At 47.9% G+C, this 27123-nt stretch overlaps 10 protein-coding genes across 10 annotated transcripts; 3 read left to right on the plus strand and 7 right to left on the minus strand.

Annotated features, from left to right (window-relative positions):
- Positions 1–302: 302 nt before the first annotated feature.
- Positions 303–2279, plus strand: BKA55DRAFT_544069 (fungal trichothecene efflux pump; the record flags this gene model as incomplete). The annotated part of the gene is made up of 4 exons (XM_046190658.1): positions 303–461; positions 536–763; positions 848–951; positions 1016–2279. The coding sequence occupies 4 exons, from the start codon at positions 303–305 to the stop codon at positions 2277–2279; spliced, it is 1755 nt and encodes a 584-aa protein (XP_046044648.1).
- Positions 2280–2848: 569 nt separating this feature from the next.
- BKA55DRAFT_597862 (FAD dependent oxidoreductase-domain-containing protein) lies at positions 2849–6452 on the minus strand (the record flags this gene model as incomplete). The annotated part of the gene is made up of 9 exons (XM_046196129.1): positions 2849–3065; positions 3115–4100; positions 4146–4278; positions 4320–4450; positions 4639–4857; positions 4906–5804; positions 5858–6174; positions 6220–6363; positions 6412–6452. The coding sequence occupies 9 exons, from the start codon at positions 6450–6452 to the stop codon at positions 2849–2851; spliced, it is 3087 nt and encodes a 1028-aa protein (XP_046044649.1).
- Positions 6453–7295: 843 nt separating this feature from the next.
- On the plus strand, positions 7296–9846 carry BKA55DRAFT_597864 (amidase signature domain-containing protein; the record flags this gene model as incomplete). Its single annotated transcript, XM_046196130.1, has 6 exons — positions 7296–7803; positions 7906–8127; positions 8464–8691; positions 8748–8849; positions 8896–9693; positions 9782–9846. 6 exons carry the CDS (start codon positions 7296–7298, stop codon positions 9844–9846), a joined length of 1923 nt encoding a protein of 640 aa, XP_046044650.1.
- A 240-nt stretch (positions 9847–10086) lies between these two features.
- BKA55DRAFT_522128 (amino acid permease-domain-containing protein) lies at positions 10087–13525 on the minus strand (the record flags this gene model as incomplete). The annotated part of the gene is made up of 7 exons (XM_046188557.1): positions 10087–10693; positions 10741–10790; positions 10843–10960; positions 11012–11441; positions 11499–11680; positions 11715–11798; positions 12180–13525. The coding sequence occupies 7 exons, from the start codon at positions 13523–13525 to the stop codon at positions 10087–10089; spliced, it is 2817 nt and encodes a 938-aa protein (XP_046044651.1).
- Positions 13526–14236: 711 nt separating this feature from the next.
- Positions 14237–16239, minus strand: BKA55DRAFT_667046 (major facilitator superfamily domain-containing protein). The gene is made up of 4 exons (XM_046197806.1): positions 15765–16239; positions 15610–15712; positions 15187–15563; positions 14237–15123 (listed from the first exon to the last, which is right to left on the minus strand). The coding sequence occupies exons 1-4, from the start codon at positions 15990–15992 to the stop codon at positions 14308–14310; spliced, it is 1524 nt and encodes a 507-aa protein (XP_046044652.1). The 5' UTR covers positions 15993–16239; the 3' UTR covers positions 14237–14307.
- A 711-nt stretch (positions 16240–16950) lies between these two features.
- Positions 16951–18733, minus strand: BKA55DRAFT_652550 (uncharacterized protein; the record flags this gene model as incomplete). Its single annotated transcript, XM_046197351.1, has 2 exons — positions 18494–18733; positions 16951–18444 (listed from the first exon to the last, which is right to left on the minus strand). The coding sequence occupies exons 1-2, from the start codon at positions 18551–18553 to the stop codon at positions 16951–16953; spliced, it is 1554 nt and encodes a 517-aa protein (XP_046044653.1). The 5' UTR covers positions 18554–18733.
- A 180-nt stretch (positions 18734–18913) lies between these two features.
- On the minus strand, positions 18914–20574 carry BKA55DRAFT_579600 (Alpha/Beta hydrolase protein). Its single transcript, XM_046193882.1, has 2 exons — positions 20467–20574; positions 18914–20411 (listed from the first exon to the last, which is right to left on the minus strand). Exons 1-2 carry the CDS (start codon positions 20515–20517, stop codon positions 19128–19130), a joined length of 1335 nt encoding a protein of 444 aa, XP_046044654.1. The 5' UTR covers positions 20518–20574; the 3' UTR covers positions 18914–19127.
- Positions 20575–21297: 723 nt separating this feature from the next.
- BKA55DRAFT_695070 (uncharacterized protein) lies at positions 21298–21573 on the minus strand (the record flags this gene model as incomplete). Its single annotated transcript, XM_046200114.1, has 2 exons — positions 21298–21431; positions 21492–21573. The coding sequence occupies 2 exons, from the start codon at positions 21571–21573 to the stop codon at positions 21298–21300; spliced, it is 216 nt and encodes a 71-aa protein (XP_046044655.1).
- Positions 21574–22607: 1034 nt separating this feature from the next.
- BKA55DRAFT_597870 (uncharacterized protein) lies at positions 22608–23499 on the minus strand (the record flags this gene model as incomplete). The annotated part of the gene is made up of 4 exons (XM_046196131.1): positions 22608–22652; positions 22709–23015; positions 23063–23224; positions 23261–23499. 4 exons carry the CDS (start codon positions 23497–23499, stop codon positions 22608–22610), a joined length of 753 nt encoding a protein of 250 aa, XP_046044656.1.
- A 1171-nt stretch (positions 23500–24670) lies between these two features.
- Positions 24671–25071, plus strand: BKA55DRAFT_579605 (uncharacterized protein). The gene has a single exon (XM_046193883.1). It carries the CDS (start codon positions 24754–24756, stop codon positions 25009–25011), a length of 258 nt encoding a protein of 85 aa, XP_046044657.1. The 5' UTR covers positions 24671–24753; the 3' UTR covers positions 25012–25071.
- The last annotated feature ends 2052 nt before the right edge of the window (positions 25072–27123 follow it).

The following is a 27123-nucleotide window of genomic DNA, read 5'->3' on the forward strand; positions in this document are numbered from 1 at the left end:
CCCCATGCTGACCACAGCAGACCTTCTCCTTATTCGCAGGGAGTAGTGTCAAGCCTCCCCGCATTTCAATTTCCTGGGGCAATTGCCTTATCACACACAGACTAGTGAAAGTTTAATTATCGTCAGCGTAACCTTCCAGTTGGTCGATCTATATAAGCCTGGGTTCCGTCTCCAGGTCAACTAATCTTCCAAACTTGTACAACTCCGGGTCTTCAGGTGGTATATCACAGCTTCAATCATTTCTTCTTTCTGTCATAATCCATTATTCGGTAGTCTTTCAATAGCAATTGGAGCTTGTCAACATGGCCTCCGACCCAGAGGTGTCTGCAGCGCCTGCCGGCGATGTGAAGAAGTCAACTCTACCCAATGATGACCAGCGTCCACCTTCGATTCAATATGTCGAAAACTCTGACCTTGAGCCAACCCCAAAGGTCGCTATATCCACGATCTTGGCCGTTTTCGTAAGTTATTGTGCTCGAAAATGCCCTGAAATGGTGATCTGGGTTGTACTAACAAAATCGCCTCTCTTTTGTAGTTCATGGGCCTGACCTATGTCCCCGCCATCGCAACCGGATTCATCATGCCGACTCAGATCCTTCAGCAGATCGGTATGGCCTTGGGGGACACCGAACACATCGCTTGGATCCCCGGTAGTTGGTCCATTGGTTCTGCTGTCGCATTCTCTATTGCTGGCGGTTTGAGTGATGTATTTGGTCGCCGATATGTGCTATTGTGCGGCCAGACCATCGTCCTGGTTGGTGGTGTAAGTTGTCAGACATGTGCTGAAGATGAAAGATTTCCGTTTTCTGACCAGGTTGCTCGCTAGATTATTTGTGCTGTATCTCAGACTACATTGCACATCGTCGCTGGAACTACCTTAATCGGCTTTGGCGCCGGTAGTATCATGGTATCGTATCCTGGCATCGCCGAGCTTCTCCCCAACAAGTACAGGTACGTGCCTCGCAAAGATTTCTCACACCTCTACTCAGCATCAGTTTCTAATCCCCTTTTCTAGAGGTATTGGCCTGGCGTGGACCGAGTTTTGCATCACTATCCCTTGGGGCTCGTTAGCCGGCCTCATCGCTACTCACCTATATCTTAAGGCGAGCTGGAGATGGTGTTACTATATCACCATAATCTACGCTGGTATTTGTCTCATCGGAACCTTCATCTGCTACTTCCCCCCGTCTCGACCGCAGCACGACTTTGAGAGGACGCGTTGGCAGCAGGTGAAGGAGCTTGACTACATCGGACTCCTCCTCTTTGCCACCGGCCTTACCGTATTCCTCATCGGAGTCACCTTCCTCGGCGCCACCCATAGGTCCATGACACTCGTTGCGACAACTATTTCGATCGGTGCCTGTGTCTTCATTGCAGCCTTTGTCTACGACTTCACCATCCCGAAGAAGCCACTTTTCCCTCTTAAGATCTTTCGCATGTACCGAGAGTTCACTGTGTATCTTGTGGTCCTCTTCGTCTCTGGTATGATCTGGCAGGGAGTTGTCACACTCGGCAACCAGGCTAGTTTGTTCATGTTCACCAACGATATTCTTGAAATCGGCGTCATGTCAGTCCCCGCCAGTATGTCCGGCATTATTGGAGGTTGGATTTTGCCCAGTCTTGTTCACAAGATCAAGCACATCCGATATCAATTCGTCTTCGCCCTTATAATGCAGACCGTCTTCACCGCATCATACGCCGCCGTGGTCCCTAACAACAAGACCGGTTGGGAGATCCTGCCTATGTTCGGTCAGTCGTGCTTTACCTGGGTCACGGTGCTGTCCTACGTTTCATCTGGCCTGTTGGTCCCGCAGGAGGAGCTTGGAGTCTCAGCAGGTCTTATGGGTTCATTCCGCAGCGCTGGCGGATCGCTCGGAAACGCCATGTTCAGCACGATTTTGACCTCTATCGTCAACCGCGACCTCGGTAACAACATTGCTGGGGCTGCTATCGGTGCGGGCTACTCTCCAAAAGACTTGCCTGCCTTGATTCCAGCCGTCATCCAGAATGCGGTTGGTGTGCCTTTTGCCATGGCCAAGGTTCCCAACGTAACAGAGCCAGTTCTCCAGGCGACGGCCGCCGCGTTCAAGAACACATACGCAAAGGCTTTCAGGACTGTGTTTTACTCGACAATCCCATTGGGTGTATTGGCCATTATTGCGGCGTGTTTCATCCGTGATCCAAGTCACTTGCTTAATAACCATGTTGCTGTCCAGCAAGAGAAGGAAGTTCTCGGAAAGAAGAAGGATATTGAAATGGAACCCAAGATTATCGATTAAATGTACCACCATATAGGTAGTTCAGATTGTTACATCATTAAGCAACACACATTTACATATTGACATAAAAGCCTTTCTTCATATGAAGGCTTGCACCTCTTTTACACTTTAAATTTGAACTAGTCATGCAGACCTTCGAAGTCTCCTGACAGGCTGATAGGGCTGTGTCTGACACAGGTAGACGATGTTGGGGTTGGACTGATGGCGCAACCATATATAGCCTAAAGTGTTTAACCTTACGGCCAGCAAGTACTTCCATAGCATACATAACCGAGCATGAATAGGTGTCAACTTAAACTAGACCAACGCATGTTAAACCTTGTTCCATTCCTTTGCTACCGTAGCTTTCGGAGGAACAAGAGGGCTGGGGTGGGTTACATCATGGTATACCAAAAGGTTTGGTCGATTGTCAATTAACATGTCTCATATTGGATGACGACGTGAGTGCCATTATGGACAATCGCCCCCGGCTTATCGGCAAAGGTGAAGAAATATAGGTGCTACATGTTCTTGCAAGTAAAGAATATACGTGATACAGTCAAGATATCTCCCTTATGGCTGACCGATAACTACAGCTTAGATCTCTCTTCTCCATCTAGCTTCGCCTTCTCGGCTGCGCTCAGCTCTCGTCTTTCAGGACCACCTCGACTGCCATCACCAAGGAAGGTATCCTCACGATACTCATACTCAGTATGGAACTTCCACTTCTCTGCTAAGTGGCTCGGCAGTTTCTTCTTGAAAGCCGATGCCATGCACTCACCCAAGACAGGGAGGAACTTGAACGCACTAGGAAAATGTTAGCTAGGGGTCGGTAACGACGGTCGCTGTCACTTACTGTCCACTTCCGCCTCCACCAACAAAAAGGTTCTTGTAATCGGGATGATAGTCCATGATGAAGTCACCGGTAGGTGTATCCGTGTACCAACAGAGAGCCACCCTGTCAAGAGCACGATCAGCCAATTCAGGCAACATCTCACGCAAGCCCGCTCGAAGGCGTTCCTCAGCATCAGCTGGAACGAAGTTCTTTCGCTCCCGAGAAACGGGAGGAGGAACGGAGATGTTAGACTTGACAGAGTTGTTGTCGCCCTTGGAGGGTGCTCGAGTGTAGCCCCAGCCGTGAACAGCAAACTTGAGCATCTTGGTATCTTCGTGAGGAGGAAAGTTGAACCATCCAGTGGCGTAGTTCATGTAAATGGGGATGTCCTTGTACTTGATCATCTCGGCGTCCGTGAGACGAAGAAAGCCAAGGGCTTGTGCTGTTGATAGTGTTGAGTTGTAAGTGGGGACGATACCGGAAGACCAGGCGCCTGCTGCAAGAATGAAGTGATCGCCCCGAACAGGTGTTCCCTCAAGAGTCTTGACTGCTTTGATAACTCCTTGAGCATTGCTGTCAAAGCCGACAACGGTTCCAGCTCGACCAGCGATGAAGGAGATGCCTAGCTCGAGACATTCGTCGCGGAGTTGCTTGATGGCTTTGTTCGCATCGGCCCAGCCACCAGACTTGTTCAAGTAGCCCTCAAAGTTTGGTTGGGCAAGCTCGCCAGTCAAAATCGGGAATTTCCGCTTTGCATCAGCGGCATCTGCCAACCTGGTATAAGGCAGTTGTCGCTTATCAAGCTGAGCAATCGTCTTATCTGTCCAAGACTTCTCAGGCGAACTTCTCGAACCAGCAATGATATAGTCTGTCGGGTAGAAGATACCCTTATACTTAGGGTCTTGGGACCATTTACGATAAGCCTCGTACGCAAGGGAGCAGTATTCAGTGTCGGCATAGTCAAATCGGATGACTCGGGAGATATCCGAGCTGGAACCATCCGGCACCTGAAGAGGTTAGCGGATCGGCGTCACTGAAGCTGGGGTTCTTACAGGTGGCATGTGCCTGTCGACGACAGTAATATTCTGGTGACCTTCTAGCGCGAACTGCTTGGCTGTTGTGAGGCCAAAAAGGCCCGCGCCTATGATTACGATCTTGCTGGTCTGATCCATGGGGGAGGCGATGCTGTTTAGTAGGTCAGATTGAGAGTCTGGTCGAAAACTGACGTCTGATATACAGCACCGAAGGGTCTGGTGGGGACGGATGTCAACTCGTCTGCGACCCTATCTATAGCGTCGATGTGCCGGGCACGTGAGCGGATCATCATCACCAGATCCAACTGCGGCCCGCCAACGGTCTCGATACCTTATCTGTACGATGGAAGAGATGGAGATGGATATATAGAAGCTAAAATTACTGCACGCCATATATGTCTGGCATGAGATGTGAAAAGATATCGTCCAGGTTCACTTCCTCAAGCTCCCCAACATCAAACAAGAAGGGATCAAATGACTCCTCTCTTTGGCTTGGCGCCGATTGGCCTACTTGTGTCTCTGTCAACGGATGGATGTAATGCGTTGAGATGCGGATCATAGCATCTTGCGGACGGCTTGAGCTTTCCCCATATAACGGCGTCATCTGGCTGATCTTGGGATCTACCAGAGCCCAAAACAGAGCCGGATGAAAGGCAATAGAAATGCCCTTGCCAGCTGGTGGTGGCGAGTTATTGTCCGCGATAGAGTCTAGACTTTGTAGTAATTCGAGCTGAAGATTTGTTAGCGTATCGTCTTGTTGACCACCTGGGATACGCACCTTTTGCGCAATGTGCGGCCAAGTTGATGACAACCTCTCCAAGAACCCTTTGCACCACTCTAGATCGTCTTTCGCCTTTTCCGCGACCTTTGGATCAATCGCACGTTGGAACAGCCACGGTATCGTTGCCACGACAGCAACAAGCTGTCCTACTAATGGGTCGAATATCTCGAAGCGTAGCTCCTCACATAACCGGAGGAACTTGAACACCCACGCTGAATGATACAAAGCTTGGTCAATCGTTTGCTGTAAAAAGGAACGAGCTTGAAGTCCGCTTGATCTGTCTCGCATCGCTACCAAATGGATGAAAGGATGATGTAGAATAGCTGTGATAGCGTGAGAAACGACTTGCATGAGGAGCCATGGTATCCAATACTCTCGCTGGTCCTGCAGTTCGCCTGCCATCCGCTTTGTAAAGTGGACATTTCTCAGCAGATGACTATGAGGAAGCTTGGTTTCGTGTTTGTAAAGCTCTGCACAGAGTGTGTAATGCATTGAACCAGGTAACCAAGCTGTCTCTGCTTTGCCGATTCTCACCTGATGCATGTATGTTGAGAGGTGACCCCACATCTCGATAACGTTGATATAATACGCGGTTATACCTAGGTCTTCGGATGCATCGTCTGAGAAGAGATCCGGAGGGCACTCCCCATCGTTTATTGGTGGCAGTGAGGGTGGTCTACGAGCACTGGATGGGTATTTCTGCTCGTCATCATCGTGTATACTGCTACGCTCTTGAGGCATGAACGTTTGCTCGAGGAGAGCTACGGTCCAATGGCATCTCAGACTAGCTTCAAGCTCAGGCGAAGACTGATAGAAGGCATTTTGTGACAGCCTGCGAAGAGCCTCGAGTCTTGACATGGTTCCGATACTCATCCACGCCCGGCCTGGTCTACAAGCTAGTTTCCTACGTTAGCCTACCATACACCGGAAGCGTTTGGCATTAGCCCACCTGCGACATCGACAAGGACAAGCAAGCATAAAGCTTGCACGATCTCAAGCTTTGGAATGCCTTGGGAGGCAAGTATGGCGACCTCCTGCTGTGCAGAACTTCCATAGAACTCAACTACCTTGGCTTGTTGACCATTGAAGAAGTCATGTGTACTGTACCGTACAGTAAGGGCCAAGAAGCTGTAAAGAAGATATTTAGGTGCTGAGGTGAGTGAGACTTTGAGTTCAGACAGAGTAAAAAGTTGCAATGGTTGGAGGTGGAGTTTGACCCGATAGATCTCTATAAGATGGTCTAGAACCTCCAACGGTATATCTGGGCTGAGATGGTTAGTAATAATGATGACCGGTGAAGAAGTGGCATACTTGTTCAGATTAAAGGATGTCTCGATCTGTGGTGGTGATACCATGCCAGGACTTGCACTGTACTCTGCTTGCAAACCTGTCGATGGAATGCTTGCAGAAGTGCTTGGAGAGGGCCCAGGACCAGTAGCTGAGGCTGATGATGGCCTAGAGGATCAGTCACCGCTCATTACATGAGATTGATGGTGGACTTACTGTAGCAACTCATAAATACCCTTGACTTGGGACTCCAGCATCTGGAAACGTTCCTGTAAGCGACTCCTTTGGGCACTTTTCGTGTTAGCTTCCTCTCAATGACTGATGGAACTGGCCCTACCTCTTAGTGACTCTGTTACTTCTTCTTGCAGCAGTTTTTGCTGGCTCAGGAGATCTGTAAGTACATAGCTGATTAAGCCGTCCGCAGAAAGAACATGTCGGCCGCTCGCCAGTGCATTTGCTCTTCTTTTTACTGCACAAAGTATCAGCCCAATTGGATCCGCAATCGAAGGACAAGGGACCTTGCCGGCATGGCTCACATGCTTGTTTGCTCCGCGGTTCCATTTTGATGAAACAGACCGTTCAACGGCCGGGACGGTTGATAAAAATGATCCGAGTTGTTGCGATTAGCAGATCTGGATATGGAGATGGGGACGGAACCCGGAAGTTGAAATGGTCAATTCCAAAGACACGTGAGCGGAAGCTAGAAGATACTCTACCCCACCGGACCTTATCGGGCTTAAACATTCTTGTTGTAAAGATTAGAAGGACAGGTCAAGATTGCTGCATCCTTTTGCATCCAGACGATGTCTTATAATGTTTGCTCTGGAAAATGGTGGAATACAGATGTCGTGCTGTCGAGCGGCCCAAAGCTGGTGTAAAACCTGCCAATACAGCACTGCAGAGTCTAAGCTATATGCAGTAACTCCGCCCAGAAACCAATGGAGTCACTGTAAAAGGGTCACGAACCATTGTAACGTTGTTTCTGCGCATTACATCACTTGAAAGTGGCTTGTATCTGTAAGGCATCAGTGAGGGGTCAAACAAAGGTATCTTCTTCCCAATACATCATTTCCAACTTTTATCGACGTCTACTCGCACTCATGGCAACTCACGCTACTTACCCCAGCCTACGGGGCAAGACCGTACTCATTACAGGCGGTGCAGAAGGGATTGGCGCTGCTACAGTGGAGTTGTTCACGCTACAGGGCAGCCAGGTCATCTTCATCGACATCGCAGAGTCTTCAGCGAAAAAGACAATTGACCGCGCTGTATCGCGTGCGAAAGACGCCAATGTGCAAGCCCAAGCACCAATCTTCTACAATTGCAACGTGTCAGATTTACCCAAGCTACAAGACACGGTCAAGAGCATTCAAGATAAGCATGGGATGATACAAATCTTGGTTAACAATGCAGCCGCTGCTGGAAATAGAGCCAGACTTGAAACAGAAAAGGTCAGGCCTGAAGACTGGGAAGTAAACATCAACAACAACCTTCGACATGTCTTCTTCATGAGCCAAGCTGTTCTTCCAGCTATGAGAGAGGCAAAAAGCGGGAGCATCATCAATCTTGGGTCAATCACCTGGCGCATCCCCGCTCAAGGAACCCCGGGTACGTCAATGTGCACGTCTCACCTTTCAGTCTGCTAACATTTCAAAGTCTACGGCGCGTGCAAGGCGGGAATCATGGGCCTGACGCGTACTCAGAGTAAAGAATATGGGAAGTACAATATTCGTATCAATAGTGTTATGCCTGGTGCTATCGCTACACAGCGGCAGAGGGATGAGGTTCTCACGCCAGAGTATCGCGAGGAGGTTATGCGTGGCCAGAGTCTGCAGCGAGATCTTGAGCCGGAGGAGGTAGCCAAGGTGATCGTGTTTTTGGGTAGTGACGAAGCGAGTGGAGTGACTGGTAGTTCGTATGTTGTTGATGGCGGTTGGTGTAGCGATCCATGAGCGGTAACTAGACCTGAGCTTTATGCTACAATTAAACGTTTGATTACATCACTATTAATACTTCTGAAGGTTCAATTTGTATGATTTCCAATTGATGCTTGTCAAGAAAGAGTTATCGGTGAGGAAAGTTCCTGATCAAGCTGTCGGGCCAAGATCCGAACCCCCTCATCTCAGTGGATCTGCATCACTGTCAGCAAGCGGGGAACTTCAAGCCACAAACTGCATCAACAGCTCAGTCAGGTTCTCTCCAATACCCCGTTACCAGTTAATACTCCTATAAACTCCAATCCAAATATGGAACCCTGGCGCCACACAGCTACACAAATCCTGGAGAACATTCGCTCCGGTAATTTCACAGTTGAGCAGTATGCTTCATCACTACTCGAGCAAATCAAGCGACGAGATGATGATGTCAAAGCCTGGGCATATCTGGACCCAAAGGCTGTTTTGGAACAAGCTAGAGCATTAGATAGAGTGCCGAGGGATCAGCGAGGACCACTGCATGGTCTTCCTGTTGGGATCAAGGACATCATATTGACCAAAGGTCAACATCTGAGATTAATCTATTAGAGGCGGAACTAATTGCTGACAGCTTATCAGATATGCCGACCGAACATGGGTCAACTATCTATAAGAACGATCATCCTGTGATCGATGCTGGATCGGTCATGGTTCTTCGGCAAGCAGGATGCCTCATCTTTGGTATGCCAACCTAGTCCTTCTAAGCCCCGATTACTTATCCTTTCAGGTAAAACTACAACAACCGAGTTTGCCGCATCCTTCACGGGTCCAGCTACTCGCAATGCACATAGCACAGGTCATACACCTGGTGGCTCTTCTGCAGGCTCAGCCGCCGCAGTGGCAGACTTTCAGATCCCCATTGCTCTTGGTTCACAAACTGTAGGCTCCATTGTTCGACCAGCTGCATTCAATGGCGTCTATGGTTTCAAACCTACATGGGGAGCTATCACAAGAGAGGGACAGAAGTTCTGTGCTCCAACCGTGGATACAATCGGCTTCTTTTCTCGAAGCGTCTCTGATTTTGAGGTCCTAGCTGATGTATTCGCTTTGCATGATGACGAGAAGAGCACGTTTGAAGATATCAAAGGCTCGAAATTTTCTGTATGCAGGGCTTCGAAATGGGACATGGCTGGAGAGGGTACAATCGCGGCTATGGATAAAGCTGTAGAGCTTCTCAAAGCCCATGGCGCTGAGGTTGAAGAACTCGATCTCGGTCAAGACTTTGATCAAGTCGTCGACTGGCACTTTACTCTTGTACGACTGGAGGGTGCAACGAGTCTGTGGCCAGAATATTGTCAAGCCAAAGACAAACTTGATCCAGTGCTGGCCAATGGTATTGAAGAAAAGCACCAAATCTCACGAAAGGCGCAGCTCGATGCATATGATGGGCTTGCAGCTTTGCGGCCCCGATTCGATAAGATGGCAGATGAGTATGTGGCAGTTCTCGTGCCAAGTGTTTTCGACGAAGCTCCTGAAGGTCTTGAGAATACAGGAAGCCCTGTCTTTGCAGCAACTTGGACGGTAAGTATGTCTTGGCTGGATTTTGGATATTCCTAACGTTAACAGGCTTTACATACACCAGTGATCAATATTCCGGGATTTCGTGGCAAGAGCAATTTGCCTGTTGGAGTGTCTCTTGTGTCTGCGAGACTTCGTGATCGTCACCTTCTCAAGGTGAGTAAGGCAGTTGGTCGCATTTTTGAGACAGAGGGAGGATGGAATAAATAGCCTGGGCAAAGTAAGTAACTTGCCAAGCCATTATCATCTCAAAAGTCCGCTTAGACAATAAGTCGAAAATTCTTTAATAGATTGCCATTCTTCTTGATAGCAGTGTCTTCAGGGCAGTTCGTAATAAGGATTCTTATTGCTTGACTAATTCTATCTGTCTATTTGAACTGTAAATATGAAATCGTTCCATCTACCGTCGATGGTCATCCTCATCATCAGAAGACCCTATCAAAAACTCCTCCTCTCTCCTCAACTCTTCCATCGGGATATCATCGTTCTTCAGTTTTGTGTACACCTGTCTCTGTCTCCAAGTCTGCAGCCTTCTGATTCCGTACACAACTGCAAGCACAAACGCCGACGCCATCACAGCCATGATCCCCAAAGACCTCCATAATCTCCAGCCTCTTATACAACAAGGATACCAATACATGAAAACACCAACTGCCCACTCTTTCCAACCCATTTTTCGCGCATGATCTCGTACAAGGCCCTTGCGAATTAAATGCTTGAAGCGAGGACCGTTGGGTCCAGAGTTGAAGCGTTTAAGACCGAAGTGAGGTACGGTTTCTTGCCGAGGATCAGAATCGGGATAGCTGATGTCGCCCCAGTGGCCGGTGAAGTCGAACCATGACGTGAAGTTCTGAGCGGGCTCAGTTGCAGACGGTTCAAAGGGTGAAATAATTGGAGTGATGGTAAAGGAATCGGGGTTGAAACGATAGTAGTAGGCTGACTGAGCTGGGTTCCATAACTTGCCCTCATCGCAGTAGTCGAACATTGCCGCATTGTGAATTTGGTGGCTGTGACTTGATGAGTAAATGTTTGAGAACGGGACGGTATTACATACCCTCTTTGTGGATAGTTGGCATGCGAGCCGAGGGCACTATACACGATAGGCTGAGATGTTTGTTAGTCAATGGATTCCAAGGAAAACGAATACTACTCATACCCTTGAATCGGTGATGTTGAGCGTGGAGTCATCCCATTTAAAACCAACGCCGTCAATATGCTGGCTGTAGTAAACACCAACAGGAGTTCCATTATGAAACCTGACCATGTTGTGCTCCCTGATAACAAATGTCAGAAGAATTACCTAGCATGAGTCGAAGCAGACTTACCAGTCTCCAACATGGTTGCCAAAGTGCATCCCCGACGATAAGTTCTCGTCTCCGACTAAATGATTGATCGGTTCCATGACCTGAGTGATATTTGGTCCCTCGTTAAATGAGTAAAAGTAAAAGTAGAATGCATCGATGTCGACCTCGCTCTTCTCCACCAAGATCACAGCGCAGGGAACTGAGTTGGCTATTCGACCAGAAGCATCCGGTGCTTCACCCAGAATCCATTGAGGGTAAGTGAGAGGATCTTCCTTGGCTGTGAGAGCAACATCTTCACCGCCGTAGCTGTTGAGCTCCCCAAGGTTTGAGAGGTCAATGGATGAAGGCCCGTTGATTGGCTGTCCATTGAGTTTCGGTATTGTGTTGGTGATGTGAGCCGAGAGATCACTGGGCATGAAACGATCCTCTGGGTGAAGCCATACTAATGGTGCTATGATATTCGCTCAGTACTGAACGCGATCATGACGACCGATGAGATGTTACTCACCATGATTAGCGACGTAATCTGGACACCGATCAAGCCCCGAGCCTTCCGAAGCTGCTAAAACAGAACCAACATCAAGACACAGAAGGAGCAGCGTCGTTGGTATCAACGAATGTATTGACGCGTCCCGAAACATCTCAAAAGGCCTCGTGTCCCTGGGATCTTGAAATTGTTTAGAAACAGATCTGACTAACCCGAGTTTAGTTGACGCGAGATAACATTAGTACTATCGATAGCGCTGAGGTAATCAGCACCGGGATCTTCGGCTGAAAACAGGATCGTCTCATTGGTGCTGCCGTAATTCTCCGCTGGCCTCAGCCAATCGATTTGTCGCTGGCGATTAAAGGGCTAGGCAATAACCGGATACGAGATCTGTATTTAACCTGCAAGGTCACTGAGAAGCATGAAGAGTTTTGAAAGGAAATTCAGAAACTTGCTATGACGCAGATCAAATTACATGTATTAATTCAGAGCATCTCGTCTCCTATATGCTTTTAGATATCGCTCCCAGTAATAATGTCCATCTCGTTCAACGGAACCAGCTTAGTCCGAAAGATCAACTTGTGACCAACAAACATGACGATGAACAAAATCAGGCTGATGTACGCAGTGAAAAAGGAGCTGGTATCCCACTCGATAAACACCTGGAATCCACTCGTTATGATAATCAAGACGCTAAAGAACAGACCATACCAAGACAAATATGGCTGCAAGGGCGCAACGTAGGGTAATTCCGATCGGGAAATCCCTTGAAGAGACAAAGCCTTCATGAACCGAATATGACAGAGCGAAATGATAGCCCATGCGATAAATCCCGCAACAGAGGTAATGCTCAAGAACCAATTGAACACAACAGTTCCGTCGTTGGATAGATTGAGGAAAGACAAAAAGCCGACAGCGGCGCAAACTCCGACGGCATTATAAGGCGTGCCGAAACGGTTCGTCTTTTTCAAAAATGCTGGTGCATGGCCCGAATCAGCCAGAGAAATAAGAATGCGACTGCTGGAGTACACATCCGAGTTTGCAGCAGTCAATACAGCAGTCAACAGAACCGCATTGAGGATCGAAGGCAGTATCGGAACACCAGCCAATTGAGCGACAATGACCAGAGGAGATGCTGAAGCGTCTTGCGATTCGCTAAGAAGGTCTTTGTTTGTCGACGGGATATTGAGACCGAGGAAGAACACGGTCGCGATAAAGATTGAGAAGACGCCCCAAAAGGTCCAGCGCATTGCAGAAGGAATCGTCTTTCGTGGATCCTTTGTTTCGCCAGCTCCAATGGCCACCAATTCCGAGCCTTGATAACTGAAGCCGGCGGTGATCAAAACCGACCAAAAGCCAACGAAACGTCCAACATCTCCCTCAACAAGATGTTCATTGAATGCCCCGGGATCCTTCCAGTATTTGAATCCGAGATATCCCTGATCGCCGACGCCGGCATTAACACAGATCGAAAAAATAATGAAGCCAATGATAGTGATGACCTTGATACTGGAAAACCACATCTCGAACTCTCCAAACCAGCGAACAGGCATGAAATTGGCAGCAGTAAAGAGGACCCAAAACACAGCGATCCAAATACCGATATTCAGCCCCTTCTCCCAGTACTGAATGATCAAACCCGCAGCTGTCAACTCAAGGGCAAATGTGATAGTCCAGCTGAACCAATAAATCCAACCCATCGCAAAGCCAAATGTTGGATCGAGAAAGCGCGAGGCGTACGTTGTGAAGGCGCCTGCGACGGGGATATATGCTGCCATTTCGCCGAGGGCTGTCATCACTGCGAAGAGAAGACTTCCGACGAAGATGAAGGCGATGAGAAGGGAGACGGGGCCGGCTGTTGCAAGGGCGTTGCCCGTGCCGATGAAGAGGCCTGTACCGACTGCGGCACCGATGGCGATGAATTGGAGATGGCGGCCATGGAGGGCGCGTTCAAGTTCAGTGTCGGCAGTGCCATGCTCGACTGACTTGGTGGAGGGGGTTGATTCGTTGACCTCGGGGTGAGGGTCAGACTTTACTTGGATATGCATGGTCATGTAGTTCGTCATGATATGAACGACATGAGTGCAGCTTCCTGAGAATCAGATGGCGAAAGGGCTTCCTTTTCACTCCTCTAGACAGCCGATTTCGGGCCATCTGATATAGTAAGCCATATCTGAATACTCGGGGCAACATACGACTAACTGTGCATCTTGTCGATGAAAGGCGAACATGTGGAGCCATGGGATCACAAAATTCGATATCCATTATATAATAGCTTACCGAGATGTCTTCGCGATTTCCTTCTACCCCAGTTCCAGAACGAACCCCACGGGACATGTGGATCTGAAGTGTTGAGATTCCAGCGCGATGATACCGCCGCATCGCACCGACGTTCACCTTGGCGCGACATCTTATCGTTCGCCGCTCGATAAATAGCTTCTTAACAGGAAACAAGCTCAAATTTGATCATGGTTTGCGTTTAGGCGCAGGTTTTCACCAAATTGAATGAGCTAGTGAAAGATCATGTCTAGCCAGGGCGGATGTTAAAGTTGGGCGTGGTGGGGCTTGTTGAGATGTCGTTCTAGGGCGGAGGCTACGATCTGTGCTTGATTGCCACCTACCCTTTCAGGAAATCACTTGAGATTGATTGCATGAACTAGAGAGAGCCCCGTGACAATACCAGTATCTAAGAATTTAGGCATGTGTGACATATTGACGACCTATTAAGATTTGTTATCATTTGCTTGAAGGTGAATACTGCCATTTCTAAGTGAGCAGCAGAAAATAAACATTCTTTGCTCAATCCCTGAAAAACAATATCTAATGATGACTACAGTGGATAAAGAAAGTACTTATTCTCCAGATCAGTCAAGTCCAACATGGAAACATCCACCTTGACCTTGACAGTCTCACCATCAACAACCTGTTCGACATATCCTTCACCATGATTTCCAAGCGCTTCCTGTTCTGCGATCCATTGTCGTCTCTCCTTGTTTCTCTTGGCAAGGATGAATCGGATACTGAGTAGTAGAATGGGCGTCAAGGTGAAACTGGCCACAATCTGCACAATCCAAGCAGGGTAGTAGCGAGGCCCTCCAGTCTTCCAGAGTTGTGGCGAGATAATATTCGAGATTCCATAGAGTACCATAAACATGGCGTTTCGAGTAAGGCGCTTTGTATGACCGGCGCAACTGGATGATACCCAGCCAACAGAGATGATCCATGTTTGCGCAAAGCAGTTCGGTGGGAGAAGGAGACAGGCGAGCATGGGAATGGTGTTACCCCATGGAATGGTGACCATACCAATACTACTCGCGATACAAGGGACGCACCAAAGTGCCGCCCACCAAGCGCTATGTCCAGGAAAGAAGCGTATCAGAAGCGAGGCCGTGATGCATGCAAGAATGGCAAAGCCTCCTGAAGCTACCCAGACAAGTGTAGATCCCAATGGAGAAACTCCAAGGTCTAGGAAGAGCAGGCTCTGCTGGTAGGGGAGGTTATTTGCCAGCATGAGCGTAAAGCCCGAGAAAGCGAAGAGCCAGGAGATAGGGTCCTTCAAACATTCGTAGAACTGATGCTTCTTGAATGTCTTCTGCTCAATCGAACTTCTCGTGGATTCATGAATGCGGCGAATGGTATGGACCTTCTGCTCAGTGGTCAAGAACCATGCCGTTGCAGGGTTATTGGGATACCAGAACCAAGTAATCACTGAGAGAACAAGGGATATACCTCCAGTGATGATCATAAAGAACTTCCACGGGCTCGTGGTAGCTTTACTATACAGCAGGCCATATGAGACGAGACCGGTGAACATAGGTGAGCCAATGCACGATGTGTAAAACAGAGGCTGAACCTGATGAAGCTCCTCGGGAGTGAAGAACATGGCCATTGTGATCTCAAGTGCTGGGATGACCGCAGATTCGACGAAGCCGAGGAAGAAACGAAGAGGGATCAGGGCACCATAGCTCTGAGCGACACAGTGCAGAAGGACAATGACAGCCCAGGTGAAGATGATTCCAGATATGAAGGTGCGAAGGGGAAGCTTTTGGATGAGAAGCTGTCCGGGGATTTGTCCAATGATATAGCCTTGAAGAGTCAATAGTTAATTATGAGGCGGAACAAGGAAGCTAACCTGTATAGAACAGCGAGTTCAAGTTATTGTACTCGGAATTGTTGAGACCCGTATCCTTGAAAAGGCCTAGGAGCGTAGCCTGTCCCAATGTGCTCTTATCCACCTTTCAATAAAGATTAGTACCGCCAAAATCCCGAATTCTGGTCTGGACTCACATAAAGCATAAAGTCGATAAAAGTAACAAGCAGAAGAACGTGGATGTAAATCTTGCGCTTGAGCTTCTTCTTTTTCCCAGGGGTAAGTTCTCCAACTTCGTGTCCATGCTTTTCAATGAGATCGAGAGTCTCATCTGCAGCTCGGCCAGAAATAACAGCACCTTCGTTGAGTGAGCTGCTAGAGCTTGCGTTAGCGACCTTGGGGTTGGCCTGCTTCTCTTCACTCATGTTATCGTTGAGCCAAAGACGAGTAGTGATAGTAGATAGATCTGAATGTTGATACGAGTGGAAATGGCCATCTTGGCGTCCTGCAATGGCTACTTAAATGTGCATACAGGATCTGTCAATATCCGGGTGCCGGCAAGATGACCGGCGACTAGCAAGGTCAATATCTTAGGTTTACAGGGTGTCTTCAACAATGCGGGCCTAGACCCATGAACCATTCTAGAAATTGGACCATGTGTGCTTGTTATTGGGTTTCCAAAACCTGTCTGCATGAAAGGCGTTTGACTTGGTATCATGAGCCTCTCCACTACTCGCTTTTCGTCATACGAACTAGCAATCGCACAATGAATGTTGCCACAATATGTCGATTCAAGGGCGTTATTGCCCTGCTAGTAGGCTTTTTCGGATAGATCCTGGAGACTTCATCGAACCGCACGGTTGGGTCATGCAAGCAAGACATTTTATGCTTCGAACACTCCAACCTCTACGAGAATATGTTCCACGATAATCTCCAATCGTTGTCATCAACATAGAGGATCACTCATATGCACACTCTCAACAGTAAAAGAGTGATAAAATGGTGTCTCCTTTTGAGTTTGACGTTATATCCTACTCTCTGCGGAACCACTGACTCGGGTCCGACATGCGGCTCCGTAGTGGATACAACTCGGGTCGAAGGACATTAGTAGATCATTCATTGAGCCAAGCCCATAGGGCTATTACTCGGTAGCCTATAACTGGACAGATTCTTCGTGCGGATGCGAATTGCGCAATTATTCCTTGTGGTAACGTCTTTGATAAGGGCGCGCAATACACTATGCTTGAACTCTTTCGGCTCGACTCTGTTATATACACGAGTGCCCACGTGGGCCGATTCCATAACAAGGAATTATTCTATTATGCCCTATTTTAAAACCTTTTGTTGTCCGCTCATTATGAGAGATGAAGAAGATGCATCCTGTCAAATAGTCATTAGCATACCGACATACCATCCACCATCAAGGCTAACTTGCCAGTCCTCTAGCGGAACTCTCTCCTCCAACATATTCACCGCCTGCATAGCCTGGTCAAGGTTTGCTTTGACAGCCAGCTCCTTCAGCCGATCGATGATGTACAGCCTCGCAGGCGGAGGGCAAACATCAGATCCTGCAGCATTTGCAAGTGGCCAGACAACATACCGCGACGCCGTTCGGAACGGTGTATTCAACAGCTCTAGTGAGTATGGAACACTGGCTAGCATATCGTCAATGACATCGCTGGCTTGTAGTGCGACCTTGATGGGAAGCTGGTTCCAGCTTGCTTTGAGGGGATCATCTTCGCTGGGTTCATTGAGGATGACTCCATGGCGATTTCTATCGAAGACGCTGTATACCCACTCTTTGACTGTCAATCGCATGAGTCTCGCGGTATTGTAGACCCTTGTTGACTGCTGAGACTGGTATTTGTGTATAGTATCCTTGTAGGCGCAGATTCCTGTGCCAGGAGCATTCTGTCGGTACTCCTCCGTAGTGACATCGATGACTTCGTATGGTGTGTCTTTGTAGAATGTATCAATAAACTCGGCAGCTTGTTTGTCAAGCTCCATGCACTCCCTCACAAAGTCCGTCGCCAACATGCCTTTTCTGGCATCAGACATTCTGGCAAAGCGACAGACGAATCCGATCATGCGAGTCCTGGCTTCATCGAGTCCCGACTGGCCGGAGGTAGCGTACTCGTACAGTCGCAAGAAGTCGTCTGCTATTGGACTTGATCGCATTATGCAATCTGTCAGCACATTGATGGCGGTATGGTGGAATAGTCTGCGCCCGAATTCAGTCTGGAACTGCTGTCTTCCTCGCATGACCAAGAGCCTCAATGAACCTTGCACGTGGAGTTCCCAGTTTCTCGTTGAGCCTCGGCCTTCGAACACTAACCCTTCGAAAGTTGAGAGCAACAATACACGGAGAAGGGTCTTGTCGAGGATAGCTACTTGAGGATCGCTCAGATCTTGGTTTGTCCGAGTCAGAGCTTTGGAGTAGTGGTAACGGGCTGCTCGTAATAGGTCACCTCGCCGATGTTCGAGAGCCAGAGATGCCAGTGCCGGGGCGTGGATGGCCTGTATTATGTCATCGTCAATAGCGAGAGTAGTTGTGTGTTCATGGAGGTATGCGAATGGGCCGGATCGTGTAAAGACGAAAAGGAAGTATCCAAGTGCCAGTTCCTCGGGAGGACTTGAGATTCGGAGACAGTCAACCTCCATATCACTTTGCTGACCCAACTGATCCGGAGAGCTGTAATCGCTGAATGGACTGTTGGATTGGGGGGTCACTCTCGTGTTGACACATCTCTGGCGTTGCACTTTCCGTATCACGGCTGAAGTTTGGTCTTTGATCTTGACTGAATGAACGTCTCGATATCCAAAACAGGAAATTTTCATCCGCATACATGTTGAACAGGAAGGTTTCTTGAGGTCACACTATAGCATGGTTAGATACTTAATAAGAAAACATGCATACCGACCATACCTTTCTCCGTTTCTCTCGACAGGGTTCACATGCCCGTGAAGGCTTACCAGAGAAGACCATGGTCCCGATATCAGATGAGCAGTCTTTGATTGGCTATTGAACGATTGGCGGGTTAGCTCAATTAGTTACTCTGGCAATTAGCAGTAAGGTCTGGGGTTGAATGACAGATTCGGTGATTGATGGATGGTGTGAAAAAGGCGAGTGTTTCGACGAAATATTGAAGTATTTGGTGATTCCTGGATCTGTTACCTTAGCGTCGAAATACCCACCAAATTAGGATAAGTTCACTATTTGGCACAACGTTAGGCCGTTCAGTGATAAGCACGGGTACTCGGCACCTATCAGAAGCCATTGGCCACTGGAGGCCTTCGCTAAGCCATTTCATCCTTGCGTCATCTCACCTGAAGGCTCTGCCGAGTGCCGACAATTCTCTGTCAGCCAAACAACAACCACAACCATCTCCGCTTTATTCACGGCCAGGCTCAGAGCAGCTTCATTCCATTGCCAAACGATCAATTAGCTAGTCTAGTGGGTAACTTGACTCCACGGTCCCTCAAAGTGGCGATGCACAGTGGGTGGAGCATCATTTAGTCCATCGCTGCAGATGTCATGACCTGTCGGTTTGATCCGACCCTCAATTGCCCTCGGTATGATTTGCAAAAACATCCTCAAGCCAGTCAAGAGAAACCTGGTTCATGAACACGTAACCACCAACCTGACAATGAAGTCCAGCCCCCTGAACCGTCTCAAAGAGATGATACGTTGCCCGACTTCCAAGCTGCTTCGCTAATTCCTTCGCCTGTCCAGGGAAGAACATATCATTCTGACCATCTCCTACAAAAACAGGCGCCTTGATCTTATCCACCATACCCTTCAAGGTGAAAGCCTCAGACCTTTTCAGGAGCGTGTACGCAGAATGAGTTTTGAACGACCACTTTCCCTGATCGATGCCCCATCGCAAAGTTGAGGGCAGGCTCGAGTTGTTTTGTACTAGGGCGACCTCCTCATCAACTTCCTTCTTCTTTCCAGCTTTGAATAGTCCAGTGATGTCAGGTCCAAATTGCTTGAACATTGCTTGGCCGAAATCGTAGATTCCGTCGAGGGCGATCACTGCAGCGAGGCGGTGCTCAAAGGCTGCGGCACGAGTCGCGAGGAAGCCACCGAATGAGAAGCCCATCAGTGCAACTTTGCTGCCGTCGACGTCATCTCGAGAAAGAACGTAGTCAACAACCGGTGTGACAACTTTTTCCCATTCCGGGATGAAGCCAAGTTCTTGGTATCGACGGACAGATGGCTGGCCTGGTCCCTCATACACGATAGCATTCATACCTCGTTGCAGCAAAGCCTCGCCCATGACATGATACAGATCCTCCATGGAGCCATCATATCCGTTGCCCAGAATAACAGTAGGGTGACGACCAGGTTTGTCAGTCTTGAAAAAGATGGCAGGCACAGTGAAGTTATCAGCCTGAATCTTGACGCGCTGGCCAGGAATCGGCATGAGCTTCATTGCTTTGTCAAAGGTATCGGCCTGCTGCTTCCAAAGTGACATAATTCTGGGATCACTCCAGTTCCCATGCAAGAACATATCAGCAGAGCGATAGTAGGTCGAGGCCCTGAAAAGGGCATTCCTCGCAGAAACTGGATGCTTCTTGCAATCGATCGTCTTTGCCTGTTTGTGGACTCGAGTTGCAAGATCATAGTATGCTTGATAGTAGCTTTCGAAATCGCCTGTCTTGATCTGGCTTGCAGCAACAAGAACCTCTCCGATATCTGCACCTTGATAAGGAGCAGCGGCTAAGGTCACCATGACGTTGAAGTTAAAGTCATCATCTGGAATAAGCTGTAGCATAGTGACGTTCGGCAAGTCATGTCTACGGTGTAGATTGACCTCGGATGGGAGTGCATTTGCTGGAAGCTGTTGATGTTTTCTATTAGTATCAATATTCCATTGAAGATGACGATGAACGTACCGACTTGGAAGTTACCAAGAAGGTGAAGAAGGCGACTTTGTTCAGCTTCATGTTGAAAGCTTGCTGTATTGTAAAAGATATAGTTGTGTAATGAGAATGTAGTTTCACTGAAGGAGGTGAGAAACCAGATCGTGTCGCGGGTCGACTAATTTATACATGTTGTTGATTCTTAATTACCCAGCTACTTTAAACACATTCTGCCAGCGTGCTGTTTCTCTTACTATTTGGGCATGGCGCCGTGGAGAGGTCGACTACCGCGTACCGTCAGCTTACCTAGCACGAAAGTCCCACCATAGCGGAAGACCTAAATTTCTCCATTCGGTACATGTTTCGACGAGTTATACTGAGTGCATAGCTCGGAGTCGCATTCGCTACGTTAAAGCACCACATCGACTAGCCGGAATGTCCAGTCAATATCATAGCCTCAGCGCAGCCTTGTCAGGCTGTACGCAGGAACCAATTAGACGAGTAGGCTGTACTTGCGGACATTACTGCCGGGCACGTGGCGATGTTCAGGCTGGTCAAACAGCGACGAAAGGCATAATCATGACATGAAAAGATCGCCGCATTACTAGATCGAACATGTGACACAGAACAAGGTGTATTGATGGCTATGTCTTAGTAGTCTTTCGACTCTTTCCCAGAATCGCATCCTGCAATCGGTAAAGGCTGTTGGCCGTAGTTTGAAACATGCAGGAATCCTTTCTTCTCGAACCCCCAGGTACATAATGTCCCCGTCCTCCGTCTGTAGTCTCATGCGTATGGCAATCTACTTAGCAGCAGCCGGCAGCAATGCAACATCCTGTTAACCAGCACAGTTAGCTGACTACCTCACTTTGGATCACCAAACTGTTGCTCACCAATAGGGCATCCAATGGGCCCGCCACCAGTTCCGGTAGGACAGTTACGAGTACACTGTCTGAACTGTTCTTCGTTGCAAGCTCGCTTAGTGAGATCAATACCAGCTATTTTGTGATCAGTAAGTGAACCATGTATGGCCTTAGTTGTGCAGCTTGTGAGCTTACGGATGTTTGTGTCGGGAACGGCGGCAGCAGAGATGGCACCGATGAAAACGGCTGCGGTGATGAAGATGTTGGAGAACTGCATGGTGTTAAGTCCTTACTAGTGCTTGTTGTAATAATGGAATGGAAGTCTGAGAGTTGAAGGTTTGTTGTTGTCAAGAAGGTTCTCAGAAGACAAGAGAAGCGTCCATCTTTATAGACCTTTCATGCCATTGTGATTCCATATACCTTCCATCGTGTTTGACAGTAATTCTCATGCCATCAAGTAATGACAAGCTCCCGAAAGCACTGTGATGTTCTTCTCTACGCATGTTCCTCTCTCAACCGTAAAAGATCATCAAAGGATTCATGTCGATGTAACTCAATATACGAAAACCCTTGCGAAAAGAATCTTGGGAGAGTGGTTACTAATGGCGTTTCTGGATAATCCGTGGCTGTAACTCGAGCTGACTTCCTTGGGTAGAGTCCAGTCGTAGAAACATACAGCCGAAATTGACATAGTGCTTATAACGGATGGCTTGCTCCATGGCTGTGAGTATCTTGGCTTTAAGTCCGCTCAACATATTTTATGATACGTAGGTTCTCGTCAAGCCATATCACATTCTGCTACCATCATCCCCTCTTCATTATGGGTTCTGGTTGGGTCGGTTGTAAATATGATTGTCTCGATTTTTAGACCTCCTGACAGTTAGAGTTGTAACCTTCATGGTGGAGCCAGAATAGCAAGTGACGCGGGGGAATGGTTACGAAGTTGGGATTGATAGCTGAAATTGGGAACAAGTTGTTTGCTACCAGTTTGGGGCGTGTCTTGGGAAATTTGAGTGACAAGAATAAGTTCATGATCATCCAAGTTCTCAACAGACAAAGCGGCACGGTGCATTAACCCAGCCATACCACTGTAACTTTGGTAACAGCTTTCTATATTCTGAGCATAGTCTAAATGTATAGCAGCTTTGATGGAGAATTTTGTTATCAAATTCTGGACTCTTCTTGGGTTCTTATTTCTACTCTATTGCCAAGTCTATTCTAATCGAACACGAAATTCGCTTCAACACTTCATTAAAACTATTGCAACCTCCTGCCTGTCGCCCTTCGGTTCATCCACTCAATGAGGAGGCTCTACCACTGTCCAGCTCCCATAGGAGGCGCAAGTTTTACGACAAGCTAGAGAAAATGATCAGTTATCTTCTTGACGTATCGCAGCCGCAATAGCTACTCACCCACTCAATGTCATCGTATGACTTCAAAAGCCGTCTTTTTCCCTTGTCCTTTCTTTCGCCTTTGTCTAGCTTCTCCTGTGCGTCTTGAGCCTTCTTCTGGTTCGACCTTTTGTTGAGTGCTCGACCAGCCATGGCAAGAGGATCTTGTCGTCCCATATCTGATCGACTTGGTAGAATCTCATTCACGAAGGCGATGTGGGGTCTATAAGCATTTAACCTATCGGCCGGTGACATGTTATACGGCATGTCACGTAATTCATATGAAGAGATGCCCAGTTCCATATTAAGGTCTTGGGTCCTGACAATACTGGAGCTGCGTTAGCATGAAGTCGTTGAATGTGAGGCGATACTTACCATATCTCAAGCCCATTGGGCGCGAATAGTTCCATGTTGGCCTTTGATAGTGCCTTAGAAACCATTGATGCATGGCCGAAAGCTGTAGCAACACCAACGCCGACTTGGCCTGCAATGAGCCCAATACTGGCAGCACCAGGCCTGACAGATACATTCATCAGTCTTCAAAGCCGTAGAAATTGAATCAAGTCAACTTACAGAAACCACCCAGCAATGTTGGCACCCTTTTGGAACAATTGTGCTTCTGGGTTGGGGGTACGAGCAATATTGATTTCATCTATGACTCGAAGAAGTTGATCGCGTGGGACTCCGTATCTGCTGATCTCAGAACTATAGCCTCTTAAAAAGTGCTCTCCTGCTCCGAAAGCAACCTGAGGGAGGATGAGAGGTCGAAAGTCGGAGTTTTGATAGGTTGGTTGGCCATAGGCGGATCGCATGTTCGTAGTTGTGGTTTCAGGGGAAGAATAGCTATATGAAGGCTGTTGATAGATGTTACTTTGTGAAGGCATCTGGCTGCTTCTGGGTCGGCTGCTCGAGGGTTCGTCGTAGGCATGCAGTGAGTAAGAGGGCGGTTCATCGCTGTAGCAATAACCAGCGTGTTGTTGGGTGTTGAAGCCGTCTCGAACAGAGTGAGTTTCTCTCTGCGAAGACTGGCATTGCGACTTCAGGTCATAATTTTGCCTTGTACGTGACTGATGTGAATGGGATGAGGATGACGATGAGTCATAAGGCGATAGATCTTGTCGCGATGGTGGCATTTGCCTTGAGATGGAAGAGGGCTTCTTCTTTTGGCTACTCTCTGCTGCAGCTTCGATGACTGAGCCGATCGTATCTCTTAGAATACCCATAAAGCTTATGTGTTTGTAATTGGTCTTGGGACAGGAGTAAAATGAACTATTCCGGTATCGCCAAGAAAGGGGTCAAGATCTAGACATATATATACATGAATTCAGATTGTATATTCCGCAATATCTCTTCAAGTACCAAAAGCAGTAAGTCTATCGATATGCTTACCATCGACCTAAACGCTCTCAACAGTATGGTTGAGCACTCGAGGGTTAGCTTTGGCCAATGATCAGACTCACTGATTCCCGTGGTGCCCGCCTGGTAGCGTCGAAATGCCCGCCGAATCAAGTAAGTCAGACGACTCGCAGCAGCCGATAAGCCCTACCCATGTCGCGACACATAGGAAAGACATTCTCATTCGCAAATAAGTTCAATAAAGTTCCATGATAAGAATGACAATACCTCCAGCTGTCTTGCAGACTCTATAGCATGTCATTCCGTAATTGATCGACAGTCGACGACAGTCGAGGATGCACAGCCCTACCAAGCTCGTGGTAGCTGAAACTATTTGTCAAAATGACTATCACTTTTCACGCTTTCTGAGTATAGGATGAGTGGCTAAGCCCATCGTTAGAGGCCTCCGTCAAGTCGCCAGTTACTTCTCCTTATTATTTGTCCAAGCCCAAGTGGTGGGTCCCTCCTCACGCTCAAGAGCCAAGGAGACGCGCTCGCTTTAACCAATAAGAAGCGATTATTATGATTCGTGAAGCGCGACGCGACCTTTTCGCGCCGTGTCTTATCTTATCGTGTCACCATGTCCAAGTTCTTTTCAATGACACGAAACTTGCACAAAGTCAGAGTGCTTTTATAGGGCCCTTCAGCCAAGCCATCGAAAGACGGGAAGTATGTTCGGACATAAGAGATCTTCACTTGGAGCCTTGGCTGTCTTGGCTGTTCTTAAAACCCCTGTCAATAGTTATAGACGTCTGCCTCGGCTTCTGGGAACGAAAAGAGTAATCGTTATCTCCTCTTATCTTATCGCCATACCGTACTGTAGATATAACGACCACCAGAAAAATGCGACAAACATAACTTACCCTGAACAACATTTCACATGTAATAATACTTCCAAACAGAGCTTCCAATGTAATAGTAAACACTAAGGGAGAATTTTAATAGCTCTTTTCATATTGGATATTAGTTATTTGGGATAGAAAACGCGGATATTTATTACTCGTGAGCTTGTGCATTAACAGATAATACTAATGACTGGGCTAATCTCAATCTTATCTGTTAGCGTCATAACACTCCCCTAGCTGCATCGAATCAACTAGCTTCCTGAGTACCAATCTTTCGCCTTACAACCTGAAACTGCGTACAAATAGCTCAGTTGATATATGCAACGGGTTCCCTATTTGTGGAGTCCCGGCTCTTAATTAAGCTTTATTGATGCCTGAGCTCAAATAATACGAGCATAATCCTGTATTGTTAGACTTCCAATTCTTCAACGAAAGTTGTTACTCTATCACACCAAGCAGTCACCAGAGCTGTTTCAACTATACATTGGAGGGCTCGCAGAAATTGGAACAATGAAGACAAAAGTCTTACAGTACCCGTACTAGACTGGAGAACAGACGATTGGCTTTCGACATGCTAAGACGCTCTGACAGACGGCTTGGCATTAAGCAGAGTAGTGTGATAGACGAGTCCTCTCGAACGGCTCATGTGACACATTCTGCGCCAAAAGGACCATTTTCGCCACCAAAACAAAGCCGGCGGAACATTTTCAGTCTGGACCCAGACATCAAAGTTCGAGCCCCAGGATCACCGCACCGTGCATCCATCTAAAGCCGTTGACATTTTCTCGGGAACGCCTCTCAGGTTATCGACTCCTGTTCATTGGAAATCCAAAGTAGCGGAAAGTCGGCCTTCTCAGACACTGGGCGCCAAGATCTTACCCCAGAGAGGCCCAGCGCATGCTTGCATGCTCCCACGACATGCAAGCTCTTCCACACCATTACGAGAATAGATCGATGTATTTATACTCGTTTGAGAAAGACCACTTTAAGATCGACGCGGCTGTGTCGGCAAGCCTTCGCTTGGCTCTAGTTAAGCTACTGCCGAGTAGCTGATGTCTTGATATTGCTGTTCAGTGATCTTGGTACAGCCTTTTACCAAAGCACTTGATCATCAGAAACATCACGAGACTTGCAATCGCGAATTACTCATTGCCTTGGAAAGTTTCTCTGTCTGAAGTTCCGAGAAGTTGAGATATGATAGTCTCGAAACTGGAGATTGACACGAAGTTGACGTGACTTTGACTGAAGTCTCGAATGCTTCGGCAAGCACCGAGATTGTCCAAATCTCGCTATTTTGACAAGTTCAGGATCAGCCTGAGGCACAGTCGGAACAGACTTTTCACCATCAGGAGCCCAGTCACATCATGGGATGATAAGATAAACTGCGGAATCGTAATAAAGTTGCCCAATAGAGATCTCTACGAGCCCCCAACAGACATAAATCCGATGCTTGGAAATAGTGTACTCATAATCTAGAATCGGCCAAGCAGGCCAAGAGAGGCATCCTTGACGGGATATCGGCCCAGCCTCTGGGCGGCATGGGCAGCCGTTGTTCTGGGTCAGTCATCAACCCTAACCCACGAAATGACCTCTTTTCGGTGCGGACCGGCCACTGCCAGTCCCGCTGTATGAAGACAAGTATTCTCAGGTGAAAATTCGGAATGTCATCCCATCAAGCCGATTAACGACTCGCGGTGGAAAACCGTTACCGCTGCTTGTCAAAGGCGCTGCCGCCCCATGATCTGTCAAACGATTTCGGAGGGTAGCCTTATTGAGCGACGGCAGGTTGGTCTTCGAGTTCCGTCGATTTATTCGTTCATTGGCAGCCGATTCGGTACTCTGTGACTGGAGAAGTGAAAAGCTTACCCCAGATCATCGGGGGATTGCAATCCCGCTTTTTCCGCATGTGTCTTTTCTTATTTGGGATTCAGGTGCTATGGGGTCGGAGGAATCGGGCCGTAAACGAGACTGTTATTCGTGGAGAATTGGTGATTTGGAATGCGGGGGAGTAAGCTTGTCTGAACCATGAAGGCTTGTGAAATAAGCCATGTTTTGACCAACTTTATCGTGAGATCAAATGCCATGAAGATCAAAGTCGATAAAGTTTTAGGTAAAAAGTTATCATCTAGGGCACGAACCCTTCAGAACATGCGTATACTTGGACAATAAACTCTAACGGCAATAAAAGACATCTTC

Source organism: Fusarium redolens, assembly GCF_020744475.1.
Source record: "Fusarium redolens strain MPI-CAGE-AT-0023 chromosome Unknown BKA55scaffold_17, whole genome shotgun sequence".
NCBI classification, from domain to species: Eukaryota; Fungi; Ascomycota; class Sordariomycetes; order Hypocreales; family Nectriaceae; genus Fusarium; species Fusarium redolens.

Coding starts and splice junctions, on each gene's coding strand:
- BKA55DRAFT_579600 (XM_046193882.1), bottom strand. CDS start 20,517: ATGAAGCTGAACAAAGTCGCCTTCTTCACCTTCTTGGTAACTTCCAAG. Junction 20,412..20,466: donor TCTTGGTAACTTCCAAGTCG/GTACGTTCATCG, acceptor AAACATCAACAG/CTTCCAGCAAATGCACTCCC.
- BKA55DRAFT_667046 (XM_046197806.1), bottom strand. CDS start 15,992: ATGAGTGAAGAGAAGCAGGCCAACCCCAAGGTCGCTAACGCAAGCTCT. Junction 15,713..15,764: donor TTATCGACTTTATGCTTTAT/GTGAGTCCAGAC, acceptor CTTTATTGAAAG/GTGGATAAGAGCACATTGGG. Junction 15,124..15,186: donor GTATATCCCTTGTTCTCTCA/GTGATTACTTGG, acceptor ACCACTGAGCAG/AAGGTCCATACCATTCGCCG.
- BKA55DRAFT_579605 (XM_046193883.1), top strand. CDS start 24,754: ATGTTCGGACATAAGAGATCTTCACTTGGAGCCTTGGCTGTCTTGGCT.